General features: G+C 34.9%; 1 protein-coding gene across 3 annotated transcripts; it reads right to left on the reverse strand.

Moving 5' to 3' along the window:
* Positions 1 to 649: 649 nt before the first annotated feature.
* On the reverse strand, positions 650 to 16,643 carry MCM9 (minichromosome maintenance 9). Of its 3 annotated transcripts, none has more exons than XM_020365449.3 (20): positions 15,355 to 15,642; positions 15,182 to 15,284; positions 14,986 to 15,091; positions 14,728 to 14,866; positions 14,327 to 14,393; positions 13,785 to 13,962; positions 12,343 to 12,442; positions 10,295 to 10,392; positions 9,954 to 10,019; positions 8,550 to 8,642; positions 8,164 to 8,280; positions 5,061 to 5,133; positions 4,396 to 4,462; positions 3,993 to 4,074; positions 3,696 to 3,817; positions 3,551 to 3,618; positions 1,928 to 2,037; positions 1,795 to 1,842; positions 1,560 to 1,712; positions 650 to 1,068 (listed from the first exon to the last, which is right to left on the reverse strand). In XM_020365449.3, exons 1-20 carry the CDS (start codon positions 15,498 to 15,500, stop codon positions 998 to 1,000), a joined length of 2,007 nt encoding a protein of 668 aa, XP_020221038.2. In that variant the 5' UTR covers positions 15,501 to 15,642; the 3' UTR covers positions 650 to 997. The 3 variants fall into 3 exon arrangements, with proteins under 3 accessions (XP_020221038.2, XP_020221039.2, XP_082923677.1); XM_020365450.3 differs by having other exon boundaries at positions 13,785 to 13,959; positions 15,355 to 15,641; XM_083067551.1 differs by lacking the exons at positions 650 to 1,068; positions 1,560 to 1,712; positions 1,795 to 1,842; positions 1,928 to 2,037 and adding an exon at positions 2,044 to 3,318 and having other exon boundaries at positions 15,355 to 16,643.
* Between the last annotated feature and the right edge of the window lie 68 nt (positions 16,644 to 16,711).

The raw sequence follows: 16,711 nt of genomic DNA on the forward strand, positions 1-16,711 counted from the left end.
GGAAATTTAATGCACTACACTACTTTGTTCAATTCAACATCAAATTGTGAAAACTCCTCCAGGGATTCAGACAAGATAAATTGCTCAACTTAGTTAGACTAATTGATGAAATTATTAGCTTTATAAAGATTCAAGTCAAATTTTCTATGATCTTATAATTGATTTACAAAGAACATCCCTAATGAATTCACACACACAACCACATCAAAGGGTAGTTCAGGCAATTCAAATTGTAGAGCCCTACCCCATCTAAACCCAACTTGATTGATCCAAAATGAAAGGATGCTTAACTTGTTACCAAAAAAAAGAAAAAACTTACAATACTATCAATACAAGTTAGAATACTTGCAGCACAAGACCAAAGCATAATGGATAATACAGAAAAAGAATCTCATTCCAAACTTTACAAACAGATAAGTCACCAGAGATTAAGATCTCCTTACCAAACTTTTGATATAATAATTTGGTTATGTAATCCGCTCATAAAAAGAAAAAGCTGATTTTTTATAGAGATCTCAAATCCATGACCAAGATTTCTGCAAGACTTCTTACCATACTGAATTTTTGTAGGACTTGAAAGGAAAGGGGATCGGATGTGTTACAAGTTGATACTTGTTAGTCTTAAGTTCGATATTTAACTTCTGGAACCTTTCCATAGAAATAGTTTTTGTGATTAGTAAAGCTTGAAACTGGATCACATATTCACAACTGATTAAAAAAATAACATATTCACATATTCGTATACATCGGAAGGAAACTAGATAATTCGCAACCAGGCAGCTTGTAAACCAAGTATGCATCTCTAGTGCTCAACCAGGTTTGTCTAAAAGTACACAAGAAACAAATGAAAGGCATCTATATCGTTTAGTAACAAAGAAAACTTTTCCCCCTTCAATGCTAAAACAATCTTTTTCATTGTAATAGCAAAACCAACCAAAAGGAACCACTTCACTCTTCCATGTTGTTTTCCTCCTTACTTTGCCTTCACTCCTCCATGCTATTCATTCATATCAGGAAAGTCATCTATTGATTCCAATTTTTCTAGGATCAATCTTTCTTGCTTCGCATCTGTTTTATTGTGTAGTAAGGAAGTTCTTGTTGAAGCAAAATCAAAAAGCTGTAAAGTGAGGACATAACACAACACAATAATATTACTTAGCTTTGCACAAACTAAAGGACATTTACGTACATGCAATACCTGCTCTAATCCTCAATCTCTACTCCCCCCCTAGTTTTCCGCTGCAGATAGATTTCTTTTGACTAAGATGAATGATATTACTGTGTGAAAAGATCACAAAATATTCCATTTAAACTAAAGAACACTACTTATCCGTATCACTTTATTAGGTTCGAGAAAAAAAAGTAAGTCATCAAAATTATTACAACACAAATGGCTAAACTGCAATTTTGGTTTTCCGCAACAGAACCCACCCAATGAAATCAATTGATCCACATGACTGGCTGCATTTAATAGGATAAGGTTTGGTTGTCATAGTTGCATTAAATGTATGTAAAGGGTAATCTAAGCACAAAAAAAAAGGACAGCAAGGAAAGGATACATTCCTGATCAGGGTTGTCAGTAAAATTGGAATGCAGAGCATTCCCTATGCAATCCACAATAGCTGAGGTAGTCATGGAGGATTCTATGCATAGAATAGCCGTGATGGCATCTAGTCGAGTCACCTCATTTCTGAACATCAGCCTTGCATGGGCTATGACATTTAAAGAGTCAAAGCACATAAGATAAGAGGGATAAGTTGACCAGATAAGTTTCATCCAGTACTAGTTACATACCTTGAGCTAGGCGTATCAAACTTTCCAACATGCGGACAGTTGTTCTAGCTACATTGCATATTTGCAATCAGGAAAATGACATAAATTGATTATGTATTATACTCAAATTACATAACAGGTTTCTAGGTCAAACCTGCATTATGAGTTGCAGATTTCCTTTGAAGCTGATAATAGCTGGATATAACTATTTCAGCCTCTCTCGTTAGGACTGGTCTGAAATGTTCTTTCACATACTGTATGTACCTGCAGGATTTTTTTCACTATTGTAAGTAATCAAGAGTTTTTTACAAAGCCATCAATATTGAACTTTGACGAAATTTGGAAATAAACCATATCTATCTAATGTTGCAGCATATTCCTACAGGCCAAAACCAAAAGAACTCAATGGAGATTGAATTTTGCACATAACTAAGGTCACTGCATTCCATTACTTGTCTATGTAAAGAAATGGTTTATCTTATTTAACCTTACTTTATGAAATTAATGAAAGTCTACTTACTAAAAGGGGAAAAAACAAGGTCAACCATTAGTAAATTAAAGCTCAATAACCCTGGGTGTGAGGAAGTGTGTTGGAAAGTCCCCTTAACTGTGATCACCTAAGTAATGCTTATAAAACTAAAACTTCGACAATCTTCACTTTATTTGTTAATTTTGTGTGGTTGAGTTAGGCTTTAAGCCCAAATTCTAAGAAAAAAGTTATCCTAAAATCATATTTATCAATCTCATAGCAGCACATGTGGCCAACTCCGAAAAATGCTATAGCAAGATGATCGTTATTTTTAAAATGTAATAATACAAATTAAATGGTATATGCTTACATATAAATACTCAAAAAAGAAAATAAAATACCCAAAATTAAAGGAATTCAAGATAAATAATAAGCCACAATTTATACACACAATCACAATCAATCTAGGAGCAAAAATAACAAAGTTAAAACATGAAAGATGATAAGGAAATTACTATAAAAAAGAACATAACTAGATAAAAATTAGCGAAATGTGAGCTAGGAAATTTAAAGGAAGAATAAAGAACAGAACACATGAAAAAAAGTCTTATGAAGTGTGATGAAACAAAGGTCAGAAGTAACTTTTTCTGGAGTATTTTAACAAAAAAAAAAAAAAAAAAAAAGGTGTTCCAGGAGTAATGAAAAATGATGGTGAAATTAACATAAAAAGAACATAACAAACTACATAAAAATTAGCGAAATGCGAATTAGGAAATCTAAAGGAAGAAGAAAGAACAGAACACATGAAAAAAAAATGTCTTATTAAGTGTGACGAAACAAAGGTAACTTTTTGTGGAGTATTTAAAAATAAAATAAAATAAAACGGTGCTCTAGGAGTGAAAATGGGTTTTTGAAAGTTGTATCATGGTAGTAGTGCCACTATGACGTGCAAAAAGCCACTACTTTGACTGCTATTGCCGCTGCTAATGAAAATTGCTCCACTATTTCAATCCCACAGCGGTACCAGGCCCAAGCCACTCCGCTACTCCACTATAGTGCGCTACTGACTTCTATACCTAAAATTATGAGCAATTTCAAAATGGCAACACAATCATGAAGCAATGGGGACAAAAATCAAGTTAGAGAGGATAAATTAAATTTAAATTCTAGATTCCTAATTTGCTGAGTTCTGACAGAGCTTAATAATGATTAAGAGAAAGGCACCCAAGACTTTCAAAAATCCTTTCCTTTTCTAAGTTTTATGATCTGCAAACAGTGTTATTCATGGTCATTAGCCTCATATCTTACCTCTTCAGTGTAGGAAGTGGCCAGCTATTTACCAGATCTTCATCATTGGTGGTACTATCCAGTTCTGCCTGGATATTAGTTTTCATACAAGTATTATAATCTTAACCACAGAAAGTTGTATGCATTGTACAGGGATAAAGATTACCTCAGAAAGAATATGAGATGAAACTACAGCATCCCAATCAGGATTTTTTGTATCCAAGAGAACAAGGACAATATCAAACCTGCTTAATAAAGGACCAGAGAGCGTTGTATTGACAGACAGAGCTACCTTGTGTTAAGTCAGACAAGTATTGAACTGAAGCAATAGTAAACAACTTCGGACATAATCTAGAACCAAGATGAAAAAGCTCAATGCCCTCGAAATTGTACATCAAGTAACAGTGTAGTTTGACATCAATCTTAAATAGTATTAAATAATATATATTTACTTAAGTGATACGTTGATCAGGATCATATTGTCCCTTGGGATTTGTGGCGCCAAATACAGTTGTTCTAGAGCTGAGTGTTGTTACAAGACCAGCCTGAATAAAGCAAGAGAGTAGATCAGTTGCCACACTTTTTTACCACAAACCTGCCAGCAGCCATTTTACTTTTTTTAAAGAATAGAAAAAAGGATATGCACTCATAGTGTAATTTTTTTTTTATACTGTCATCCAATCACAAACTACTATTTATAGTAAGTTTGTTGACTTTAATAATAATCATCCTAAAAGTCATACCAAAGCTGATTTTTAATTAGTTGACAATGTAAAATCTTTTACACTAGCAATATATATCCATTGAACTCTTTAAAGAAAGCTGAAGTTCATTCAAATTTTGAGTAATGTATTCAAACATTCTACCTTGGCAACACTTATTGTCTGCTGCTCCATGGCTTCGTGTATCGTTGCTCTGTCATGTTCCCTCATACTGCCAAAATAATGTTTAGTTACATACCCAATGCCAGGATGCTAAATAAAAATAATATATACAGTCCTGCCAGAATTTCCATTCAAGTTTCATGAAAGCATTTAGTGAAACTTCCTCAACCAACTTAAGGTATCGAAGGTGTCAGGTATTAGAAAAGTAGAACCAATTAAATGTAGAACTAGTCCAGGTCTTCCAAGTTAAAAATGGAAGAAACTCGGTGGCTTAGTGTAGTTAAAAGTTAAACTTCAGTTTCCATTAAAACAAAGGATGATGTCTTATTGCAGACTGCAAGCTTTGTTGTGTCATTCATAATTAGAGTCACTGCTGAAATGAAAGCATCTTAGTGCATAGCCATAGACACAAACATCAAATCTTTAAATATAACAAACAAATGCCAAAAGAAAATGTTTTATAATGCTTATCAACACAAGATTTCCTGCGTAAAAATCCAATTTAAACCTCCAAATATGAATATCCTGCTCTTTGTTTTGATTTTCAGCTTCAAAATTGGAATACTACTTGACCACATACAACATTTGGTGAAGAACTAATCTCCAGAAGATAAATTCAAAACCAAAGCAATTATGCTAGAGCTTACCTATCAAATTCATCTATGCAACACAATCCTCCATCTGCCAAAACAAGAGCCCCAGCTTCCAACATCCATTCCCCTAAAGATTCCATAAATTGGCCTTGTAATTACTATAACCATCTATAAAGTATGCAGATCCGTGCATGTTGAATTATGTATTCAAGTAAATGAGTTACGTATGATTAAATTAAAGTATGCTTGAAATGCTAGATTATAACTTTAACTATCATCTTCATCATTATTGTTTGTATACAAAATGCCATGAGAGGCAAGTTCAAAAAACTGAATGCAAAAAAAAAGCATGTTGCTTAAACAAAAAGTCCTTTATAGAACATGTATCAACAACAAAAATCAATTATTAAATAACCAAGACAACCTAGTAATTCTCCAAGGATTCAACAACAATGTTCAACAACAAAAATCAATTATGATCAAGGACTGCCTGTTAGGTTCTTGACAAGGTCCGAAAGAGAAAGGGAATTATTCGTCCTTGAGTTTATTGAATCTTTTGAAAGAAAATGATTACACAAAGGAGGCTACTCCTTTCACACTGGAATCAGTCCAGTTGTTCACTTACAATAGTAATTCCTTACCCCCTCAGCCTAAACAACCAAACTATTTAAAGAAGACTGAAAAACTAACTAACAGTAACCGTGAACCTAACTAATAGGTCAAAGGGTCAAATAGATTTAATTAATTCCTATTTGTACCCTTCTTCCTATAATACACTCTTAACCCTCTATTTATCTCCTGTGGTTCCTGATGTCTAACAACATCTCCCCCCTCGAAAACCACCTTGTCCTCAAGGTGAAAATCCGGAAACTGGGTCTGTAGGGTGGCTGCATCTTCCCACGTCGCGTCTTCTGGCGTTTTCCCCTGCCAACGGATGAGGACTTGAGAGAGACGCGTCCCATCCTGTGTAATCACTCTGCTATCCAGCACCTCACTAGGTTGATAGGAGTCCAGAGGAAGTTGTAACTCTACTGGTACCACTGCTTCCACCGTGTGATTGCCCAAAGCTTTCTTAAGTTGAGAGACATGGAATACCGGATGTATCCGGGCTTCCGTTGGCAACCGCAATTGATATGCCACAGCTCCAATCCTTTTAAGGACTGGGTAAGGCCCGTAATATCGAGCGGAGAGTTTGGGGTGCAGTTTGGTTGGCATGGAAGTCTGTCTATGTGGGCGGATCTTCAAATAGACATAGTCCCCTGGCTGAAACTCCAAAGGTTTTCTATGCGCATTCGCGTAGTGAATCATTTGGTGTTGAGCACGTTGTAAGTGGAACTTCAATTGTGTTAAAGCCTCATCTCTATCCTGAAGGTCTTGTGCGACCGCTTCTACTAGAGTTTCCCCCGGAATAAATCGTGCCAAGGACGGTGGTGGTCGACCGTAAACTACTTCAAACGGGGTGCATTTTGCTGAAGCCTGAAAACTGGTATTATACCAATACTCTGCCCAAGGAATAAAATCAGCCCAAACTCTCAGTTGCTCGGAACTAAAACATCGTAGATACGTCTCAAGTGTCCTATTTAGAACCTCCGTTTGGCCGTCGGTTTCCGGATGATATGCAGTAGACATCTTCAGTTGGGTGCCTTGTAGTCGGAACAGTTCTTGCCAAAAATGGCTCATGAAGGTAGGATCTCTATCACTCACAATGGAAGTGGGAATCCCATGTAGGCGTATGATTTCCTTCACAAAAATCGCAGAAATAGTTCTGGCTGAGTAAGGATGTTTGATCAACACAAAATGCCCATATTTGCTTAAGCGGTCCACCACTACCATTATAGCCTCAAATCCTTTAGAACGGGGTAAGCCCACAATGAAATCCATGCTGATTTCTTCCCATACAGCATTAGGAATGGGCAAAGGTTGCAGCAGACCATCCGGAGACGGACCTGGCTGCGAATGTCAGAACGTAATCCCGCCAAGAAATATCCCAACACCTATTCTTCGGAGCTAGGCTTGGCTTGGGCAATCAGTAACTCGAATTCTTGAACGTAATCTTCCACACTGCCTGTTTGTCGAATCGCCGCCAGTCTTTCGTACACCGTACCCCTACCGTTCTCACCATATCGCTTCAGTAGTGCGCGCGTAAATTCGTCCCAAGATGGGTGTTTGGCTTGGTTACGCCAATATTGGAACCAATGACAGGCTTTGCCTTCCATGCTGATGAAGGCTACGCGTAATCGCTCTGATGGTTTAACTTGATGGACTTCAAAGAATCTTTCTGCTCTAGCAAGCCATCCCAAAGGGTCATTGCCTTCGAAAGTGGGTAGCACAACTTTCTTTAACCAAGAACGCATCGTGCTATCATCGTCGTCACCGTCGTCCTCGATGAAACTCGGTTTGGTTGTGTTGGACTGACCATCATCGTCAGTGTGGGGTTTGTTGGTGAGGCATTCCATGATGAGATTCCGTATCTGGCTCAGATCGGGTAGATGTTCTTTGATGTATGCGACGTCTTTCTGTAATTCTGCCAACTTGATGCCTTGATCTTTGATCGTATTTTCCGCGGAGTGCATACGTGCATCCATCGTGAAGGGGGGGAAGAGCGGCAGGTCGGACCAATTTGTTAGGTTCTTGACAAGGTCCGAAAGAGAAAGGGAATTATTCGTCCCTGAGTTTATTGAATCTTTTGAAAGAAAATGATTACACAAAGGAGGCTACTCCTTTCACACTGGAATCAGTCCAGTTGTTCACTTACAATAGTAATTCCTTACCCCCTCAACCTAAACAACCAAACTATTTAAAGAAGACTGAAAAACTAACTAACAGTAACCGTGAACCTAACTAATAGGTCAAAGGGTCAAATAGATTTAATTAATTCCTATTTGTACCCTTCTTCCTATAATACACTCTTAACCCTCTATTTATCTCCTGTGGTTCCTGATGTCTAACACTGCCCATGCACTAGAAGTCTAGAACATGATTTTATCAAATAAGTGAAATCCCCATAGTTTACTGTAGAGTACTTAAATAAAGTATCTTTAATAGTAAGTGAATTCAAACAAACATATTGACAGATATGCAAAATATGGATACAAATAACAAAGAATGAATGTAAAAGAGTCTTTCGCTTTGAAAATTTTAGCTGTATGGAGCTTACCTCCATCCTTCACTGCAGTAACAGTCAATCCTGCACTTGTGCTTCCCAACCCAGTGGTAATAACAGATCGGTTGCTCAATTTTGCAGCAAATTTCAGAAACTGAGATTTTCCGGTGCCTGTAATAAAGACAGTATGTGAGGCAAATTAGGAGTAAAACTTTCTTTTATTTCTTTTCACTTAATTTGATGATAAGAGCTGACAGGAAAGTCAACATCCAGTTCATATATATAATTGAGAAAGCTGCATTTGATACATAGCGAACACATACTCAAGTCATTAGGTGAAGCATCGTCCAATTTTTGTGGCAGTTTTACAGCATATAGAAATTTAATATTAATTGTATTAGTGGTGGTAGCAGAAATAGTAATAACAATGGATTGCATACCAGGATCACCAACCAAGAGTAAGTGGGACTCCCCTCTTACCCTAGTTCCAGTAGCATCAACATGTTGCACACCTCCAATAAGTGTTAATGCAACTGATTGCAGAAGCAAAAGACATGAGATGTTTGCACAGAGATATGATAATAATTCACAAAAAAAAAAAAAAAAAAAAATTCAGTCAACGGAGAAAAAGACAGCCAGATAATTTATCAAAGGAAAAAAATTATTCAGCTTGAGAAGAACAAATTCTCCTGTCTTCTTATCCATACTAACATAGCCATGAGCCATATCTTTATCCTAATCATTTCATGTCAGTGACATAAATTTATAATCAAAATAAATGAAGGTCTCTGCATCACAATTCTTTGGCCCCTCGAAATCCCGTGATGAACTTAGTCCCTTATAAACTTTTTTTGAAGTCATGTATATCCCTTATACAATCTTTATAAAGGTTCTTCTTTTGAATGAAACTCAATGAGATTCGGAGAGATATTGTTTTCATCTTTAGGATTCCCATTTCCAAGATCAATTGAAAGTTAGATTCTATTTGAACTAATTATTTTAGGGTTCAACTTTTTTTTTTTAATTTAAAATTTACATGAACCCAATCCCTTCTACATGTTTTCCAATATGAATTGTTAGAAAATCTGAGAAAATATTTGATGATATGGGTCTATTTGTTTAAACTTAAAAATAAGTGTTTCTAAACAAGTGCTTTTAAAAAAAGCAATTCTTTAAGAAGCAGATAGAAGTTACTTCTAAAAAAAGCAAAAAATTGCTTATTTTAAAAAAAGAAGTTTAGACAAACACAAAAAAATAAAAAAGTGTTTATCTTAGAATGTTTAAGTATCCTAGATATTTTTTAGAATTTATTCCTCTTTTATATTTTATGATTTGTTTCCTTATTTAATAAGGATGTTTGTAATAATAGGCATATCTAATTAGAATAATAAATAAATAAATATACAGAAGAATCAAATTTATTAGAATCTGATTTATAGGCATTTTTTTTTATACAGTGGAGGGCTAAAAGCCTAGATTAAAAACCTCCTCTAAAGAAAGACACAGCAGAACAAAGTTTCATATCATGTATATATGAATAAAATTTCCTATAGTTATTGGTATTTACTCTATAAAACAGATTCTATTATGTAGTTTACACACTGTTTCAACATCTCTTACATTTATTTTTCTTTCTTTCAACATGAACCAAAGTATTTCCATTTTATTGATTTACATTTGAAATAATTTTATTGATTTACATTTCAAAAAAAAATCCTCAAAAGAAACCGTAAGTTGAGGACGAAAGCTACTAAATAGCAAGTACCAAACCTATATTAAAATGCAACAAATTCCAAGATGAATACATAAAGTAAATAGTCATAACCAAGGGTGAATGTGTTTACCAGCCAGCTTGACAGTGAAAAGGCCAAATACTTGTGGGCAAATTGCTCGTAGAATAGCATTCCTCCCTGGATCAGTTTGAAAAGACTTTAAAGTTTTCATCTCACATGATATACATAAATCATTGCATTCCAGAATACTTTTACAGTCATTAACCAAATTTGGCATGTGAGGAGTCTGGGCAGAATTGGACCAAATATTATAGGTGATGAATTATGCTGTATTGTACAGTCCAGTTTCTCGCAGACTATATAAAATTACAAATATTGCGAGACATGAAAGGTTCAAAAATATGAATTTAAAAGATACAAACAAGACCAAAGGTGTGTTATCAGAATAGCACCTTTTAGAGGTGAATCTTTGAAGTGCGCCCAAAACTGCTTGAATTTGATAACAGTGTCATGCAAAGTATTAATTTCTGACTTCAGTTCATTGATTCTCCTGATAACAATGAGAAAATAAAAATTCAGAATAAACTTGGTCAGATTATTTGCTTTCCTCCCATTGGATCACAGTAGATGACTACAATTTAAAGCATCAGTTCAATTTCTGAAAGCACTTAATATGTGCTTTGTTTAAACATGTTAAGACATATACCGTGTGGAACTTACCCTCTAATAGGCCACGTGTAAATAAGGTTTACAGTAGGGAAATCAAGGATGCATAATGAATCAGTACCCAGGGGCAACGAGTAAGCCATAAAAATATATTCGATAGTGGACCCTATTTCACTAATGGGCTCTGACTATAACATAATAGACACATGGACCAGGGAAAGAAAGGATTTGATTGAATAAGGAGTATAATATAAGAAGATCTAGAAGAGAGGAGTGAGGTGGTAATGCTGATTGCATTGCACGAATTGTATGCTGCTCTGGTTCATGTACTTGTATTTCCCCTTTTTTTCACTGTTACATTTGTGGCAGTAGCATTCCACCATGTCTCAGTTGCAAACAAGGATGGTAGTGATGACATTGCAGTGTTTTCCATGGCTAGTCAGAGGGCTAGTGTGCACAGCCAGCCTGAGAGTACCAGGGCGATGGAGCATGGTCTGCATGGAAGAATGTTAGGACTCAGTTACAAGGTAAGGGGTACAGAGTCCTGCATCGAAAGTATGGAGTTTTGATATTGGATTTATATGGCTTTGAGCTCTCCCACCATAGTGGCTAGCTTTGTGGTTTGGTTGCCCATGGTCTATAGCATTCGCCCTTCTCGTATCGACAGAACAATCATGCAGCCAAAGTTAATAGGAAGGAAACCCAAAAATTTATCCAACCGGATAATGTTTTCCTTCATACAAGAACTTAAAACTATAAGCAAGAGAATCGTAAACATAACATCAATACAGTGCAAAAAATTTAAAACATGGTATTGCAAACAAATCTTGTGGAGTTTATAGAAAAAAGCAAGAAAATTTTCCTAAATAAATGAGTAAAAGTGACCATATACACAGTCATTCCTATTTAATTTTGCCATAATTGGGAAGTAAAATTCAGGTTGGAACATAATCAACGGGTAAGGATGCTACTACCTCAAAGACTGCTTAGACCAATAGTATACTGATTATATAAGCTACAAAATTTTCATCATTTATTTTAAAGAATCCTTATTAGTTCCACAGAATACCTAGAGTTTCGGATTATATTTATGTGTAATTATTGGATTCAGATTTAGGAAAACGGGGAACATTGAACAGAATTTCTAACATGAAACATGCGTTCTCCAGTTAAGAATTCATTCTAGTAGAAACAAGGCCAAATCGTTAAAGTAGCCAAATAGAGTAAAGAGGATCAGTGTTTTTATTTCAACATGACACTTCATAAAATGGTACTTAAAATGTATGACATCACTGCACAGATCCAAATTTAATTTAATTATAAAAAATGAGGTTGGCAAGGACTGATCTATAGACCATATGAGAGGGGGCTTCAAGTTTAATACCATGCCAAAAACCCAATCAGCCCCAAAGCTAAATATATTAGTTGGAGGTGAATAAATAGTTGTTTTAACATCCTGGGTTTTAGATAATGACAGTAATGGGAACATAATTAAGTCATTATAAGCAGTAAATTGAATGCTGCGAAGAATAACAACTTCTTGAATGTAAGATTCATATCAAGGCATAACATAATTAAAGAACTAATATTTGAATAACCTGAAAAGAGAATGATTAGAAGAATATTGCCAGAAAAGGTTGCCATTTCAACCTAAGGTATAACTAGACACTAGATGATCTATAAATTACGGGGGAAATGGGAAAAGTTTCTACATGCATAAATAATATATTTTTCTTCTGACAAACTTTTCCATGGAGAGCACCAAAATGGCTAATGTCAGATACTAGGATGTTTTATTATTTTAAGGTTAACACAATGAAAACTTCTTTTGCACCTTATAGTGTTGGCAATGAATACAGGATCAAGGTCGCAGCGCACATCCTTCAACTCTGGAGACCACTTTGCTGTTAAGACACCAGTGACAATCACATCGTCTGCAAGTAAAAGAGAATTAAAGTCCCCAATAACCAAACATATAACATCAAATATTGCATTTATGAATTCATGACCCTCATTCCCTTGGCCATATACATTCTATAATGGCCAGGACAAAGGAGTGTAATCCTCCATGGGTGAGCTAATTCCAGAAATCCATCCACAATTTAGATAGCAGCATGCAATTTGCCTAACAATCTAATCGTATCATATTGTTCAGTAGGTTCACATATAATTTTGTTAATTTTATCTACATGAAAGGTTACTATCAGTATATCTTAATTATTTTTTTATAAAAAAAATAATGCCTGTAGCCCTATACTCTATAGCGTAGGATAATGACTAACAAGTCATTTTACTTCTTCCATCTTAATTATTTACAGCAATAGGTACAACACAATATATATATACACATGAGAAAAAAAATGCTAACCTAGAGATTTTAAGGCTACATATCGTATGTAATAATAGTAAGAGACAAATTAGGAAATTAATCCTAATTACAGTGCATAAGAAAATATTTTATACATAATTACTTGCTACAACACACTAATGATTTTAAAAGAAATACTTCCTTTTCATTTTCTGATAATTACCAAAAATAATTTGACAATATTCTCTTCCAGGACTCCAGCTTTAGCTTATGACAGACCATCAAATTTTCAGGAAACTAATGCAAGAAAATAACATTTTCTACTGAAAAGTCCATCTCCAAAAATAATGATCCAATACTGCATGGCTTCAAAATAAATGAACACATAACAAGCTTTCTGTTTATTTCAAAAATTGTTGCAACTTGGGAAGGAAACAGGAAATAGAGAGAAGAAAAAGTAGGCGTGGAATTAATATGGTTTGACGTATATGGTACTATAGACTCACATCCATCGACAAAACAGAGAGAAAATGCATTATGATCAATGAAGATTATAAAGAGTTGCCACTCAACTTCTAAATCCCTAATCCCAATGCACCCTAATGCTCTGTCATTAAGATTCACTATACTCTGCAGCATAAATAGTAATTTCCAATCATACTATATGTAAATCCACGCCAACTTTGAACCATAGATCAACACTAATGTCCATGAAAAACAATGAGAAGTCCAATGTCAGTCAAATCATATGAGGCCAGGCAAAGCTCTAAAATCAAATGCAAGCCATTATATAACACAAACAGATAAGAAAAACGAGAGAAATTATACCAGGCTTGTATTACAAAATCCAAAGATCCGTCATTCATAATTTTAAGGAAGGAAAATTCATAGTTTATGGATTAGATTTCCTAGATCCAATATGTGTACATCATAAAATAGTATTCAAAATTTGAAGTGAATCTAAATACCTCCAGCTTTAACAACATCTACAAGGTCATCCTTTAATATGACAAGAATTGAACGAGGTATTGCCCCAACACCTAGCACCTGTGTACTTTCTTGAATTTTTATCTCCTGATAATCATGGCATACTATAGTATTCTCTACATACTGGAATTTTGTGCCTCCACAGGGCTTGAACCCCTGCTATTATAAACAGCAAATAACCAACATAACCAAATGAAAAAAGATAGTCTTCCAATTTAAAAGTATACTCATTGGATTTACAAACAAGCACATAAACATTAAAATTTGAAAGGATACAAGTTCCAAAATCAATTTTGAGCTTCCAGGAAATTTTGTGAATTAAGAAAGTTGACCTACGAACTCCTCAACTTATTGCAAGAAGCTTCACATAGGGCAAGCAACTTCTAAATTTAACACTTTGCTTGTCTTACATTTTAATATATCATTGCATATCATATTATTTATTTAAGGGTAATGAAAAGGGAACAAATATCCGAGTATTGTAGGGAAACTGCAGAACTTAAAACTCAAACGCAAAAGATACCTGAATTGGGCAAATTGAAGGTAATGATATGGAGTTTCGAGCTTCCACCTCAGGATAAACTGGGAAGCTGCACACATACTTTGTTAACTGACATGTGACAAACTTATTCTGAGGTACATGGGACTAAAACAGATATACTTTCCAAGTTGTGAATGTACATAAGTTTTTTGGTGTAAAGTAGCGACAATGATATTTAAACCTAAAACCTCATGCAAACTATCTAAATTCCTCACTACTAGACCGAATCTAGTGAATTCGTGAGTGTACTTAAGTGAGTTGGATTTGCCCGCGTGGACACCCACAGTATGAGCATTCAATTATAGCCTGTAGTACAACAATAGTATAAGTTTATAAGTGTGCACTGTGCAACTAATAAATAAATAGAAGTAGGACACGCACACCTGTTTTTGCATTTTTGGCACATGTACATCCTCTCCCCTTCATGCATCTTGATTGCTCCGGACCTGATTACTATCCCCTTGAGAGTGAGAAGAATTCCATGGTGCTGCACGCGAACACGTCCTATGCTTGGAAAATTTACTAATTACATCAAACAAAACAAAACACGCACACACAAATCAGAATTTGAGATGAGGGTCCGTTCCCTGAGGGTGAGGGGTATTGTAACAAACAAGTAGGGGGCAAAAGCAAAAGCAGACCAGGGCATGGGCATTCAAGGGGTGAGCCGCCGATGTTAATACGAACATGAATGAATTTTTTCTCAACCCCTTTCTTGTCATCCGCCATATCATTCAATAAGACTCTCTAAAACAACCCACAAAACATATCCAAGTCAAGTTTCCACCTTTAACTCCTCCAAATAAAAATAAATAACCGAAAGAGAGAATTACGGACGTGAGCCCAAAGGGAAGCTTCATCGAATAGTGGCAAGTAGGTTTTGGGTTTGTAAAAGAGGAGCTGGAAAGTGAGAGGATGGTGGTCCATTAACTCTGCCAAACTGAAGAAGAGAAAGAGGGTTGGTTAATTTTGCAGTAAAAGAAAAAGAAGAGAAAGTAGAAATGGCGTACTCGACGAAGAGAGGGAAGTGAAGGTTGGGATCGGGAGAAGAAACGATAGAACGAAGCTCGTCGGAGTGGTTGCGTACGAGAAAGTTGACCATTAGCTGCTTCCAGTAAAGTGGATTCTCCTTCTCCTTCTCCTTCTCCTTCTCCATGCTCGATGCCTCTGCTCTGCACACTGTCACTCCTTTTGGCGGGAAACGAATCAACGCGCCGCGCTATTTTTGTAACGTCGTTCGCATTACATTTAATATCCTTTTGTTTATCATCGTCATATTTCCACTTATAAATTATAATAGTAAAATAAGAAGGTAGTATAAATCCAAACTAAATTATGTACGTAATTTTTATACAAGTTTTTCTTACTTGATTTTCTCTTATGCACTTAATTTTTTTGAGTTTATAAAGAAGTATAATATATTTTATTTAATTTTTTTTCTTAAATACTTATAGAGAAGTTTGTCTTAAATGGGACCTTAATTTTATAATTCAACATTCCTTCTATGATATGATCTGAACAGACCTCGTAAAATACTATAGACACATATCATCATCATAATATTATTATTATTAGAGTATATGAATGTCTAAAATTTATCAAAGTAGTTAATTTTGTTTACTGAAGTAATTAAATGTTTTTAATTCTTTTAAATATTACAATTTTTTTATTTATTTTTTAAGAAAATATACTTTAATTGTCATAATTTTTTCACTTAATCCCTTTGTTAGTCTTCTATTTTTTTTATTAACTGAATTTTTTGTTTTTAGTTTCATTTTTAATCATTACGAGTTTCTCTTTATGTCCTTCATTTGTACGAGACATAAACATTTTATGAACAAAACAAATGAAACATTATATGGGGGAAAATTACAAAGACCAGACTATAACTTTAAAGTTTAAAAGATTAAATGAAAAAACATTATGGCATTTAAAGAGACCAAAATCATATTTAAATGTATATAAAAATTCAAAAATAGCTAATGGCGTAAAAACCGTTGATTATCAATCTTACTTCGAAGGAAGAATCAATTAACAAGAATGTCTTACCTTAAATGATATTAAGGAGATATCGTATGATTCGAATAGTGCCTTCTAAAATAATGATATTTTTCTTCGTCCCCAGTTTGTTGGGCCATGTATAACGTACCCCTGTATGAAGAAGGGTGCAGCATATTTGAAATTGAAATACTATGGTATGGTTCTATACTTCTTTTCACCCATATACAAACAAAAATAAAATGTTTAATTGTTTATGAGAGAGTAAGTGGGGATTAGGCAAACCGGTATGAGTTACACAGAATCTTTTGTTATATGATTCGGGAATAACCTGTCATCGTATAACCTTAAAAAATGTAAAACATAATC

Source organism: Cajanus cajan, chromosome 1 (assembly GCF_000230855.2).
Source record: "Cajanus cajan strain Asha chromosome 1, NIPB_CcT2T_4, whole genome shotgun sequence".
In the NCBI taxonomy this organism is placed as follows: Eukaryota; Viridiplantae; Streptophyta; class Magnoliopsida; order Fabales; family Fabaceae; genus Cajanus; species Cajanus cajan.

What these genes read in the sequence shown, in the direction of transcription:
- MCM9 (XM_020365449.3), bottom strand. Translation starts at nt 15,500, where the DNA reads ATGGAGAAGGAGAAGGAGAAGGAGAAGGAGAATCCACTTTACTGGAAG. An exon ending in ACTCTTGGTTGGTGATCCTG is followed by an intron (nt 8,281 to 8,549) that starts GTATGCAATCCA and finishes TCTTTATTACAG; the next exon opens with GCACCGGAAAATCTCAGTTT. An exon ending in CATCTCATATTCTTTCTGAG is followed by an intron (nt 3,619 to 3,695) that starts GTAATCTTTATC and finishes ACTAATATCCAG; the next exon opens with GCAGAACTGGATAGTACCAC.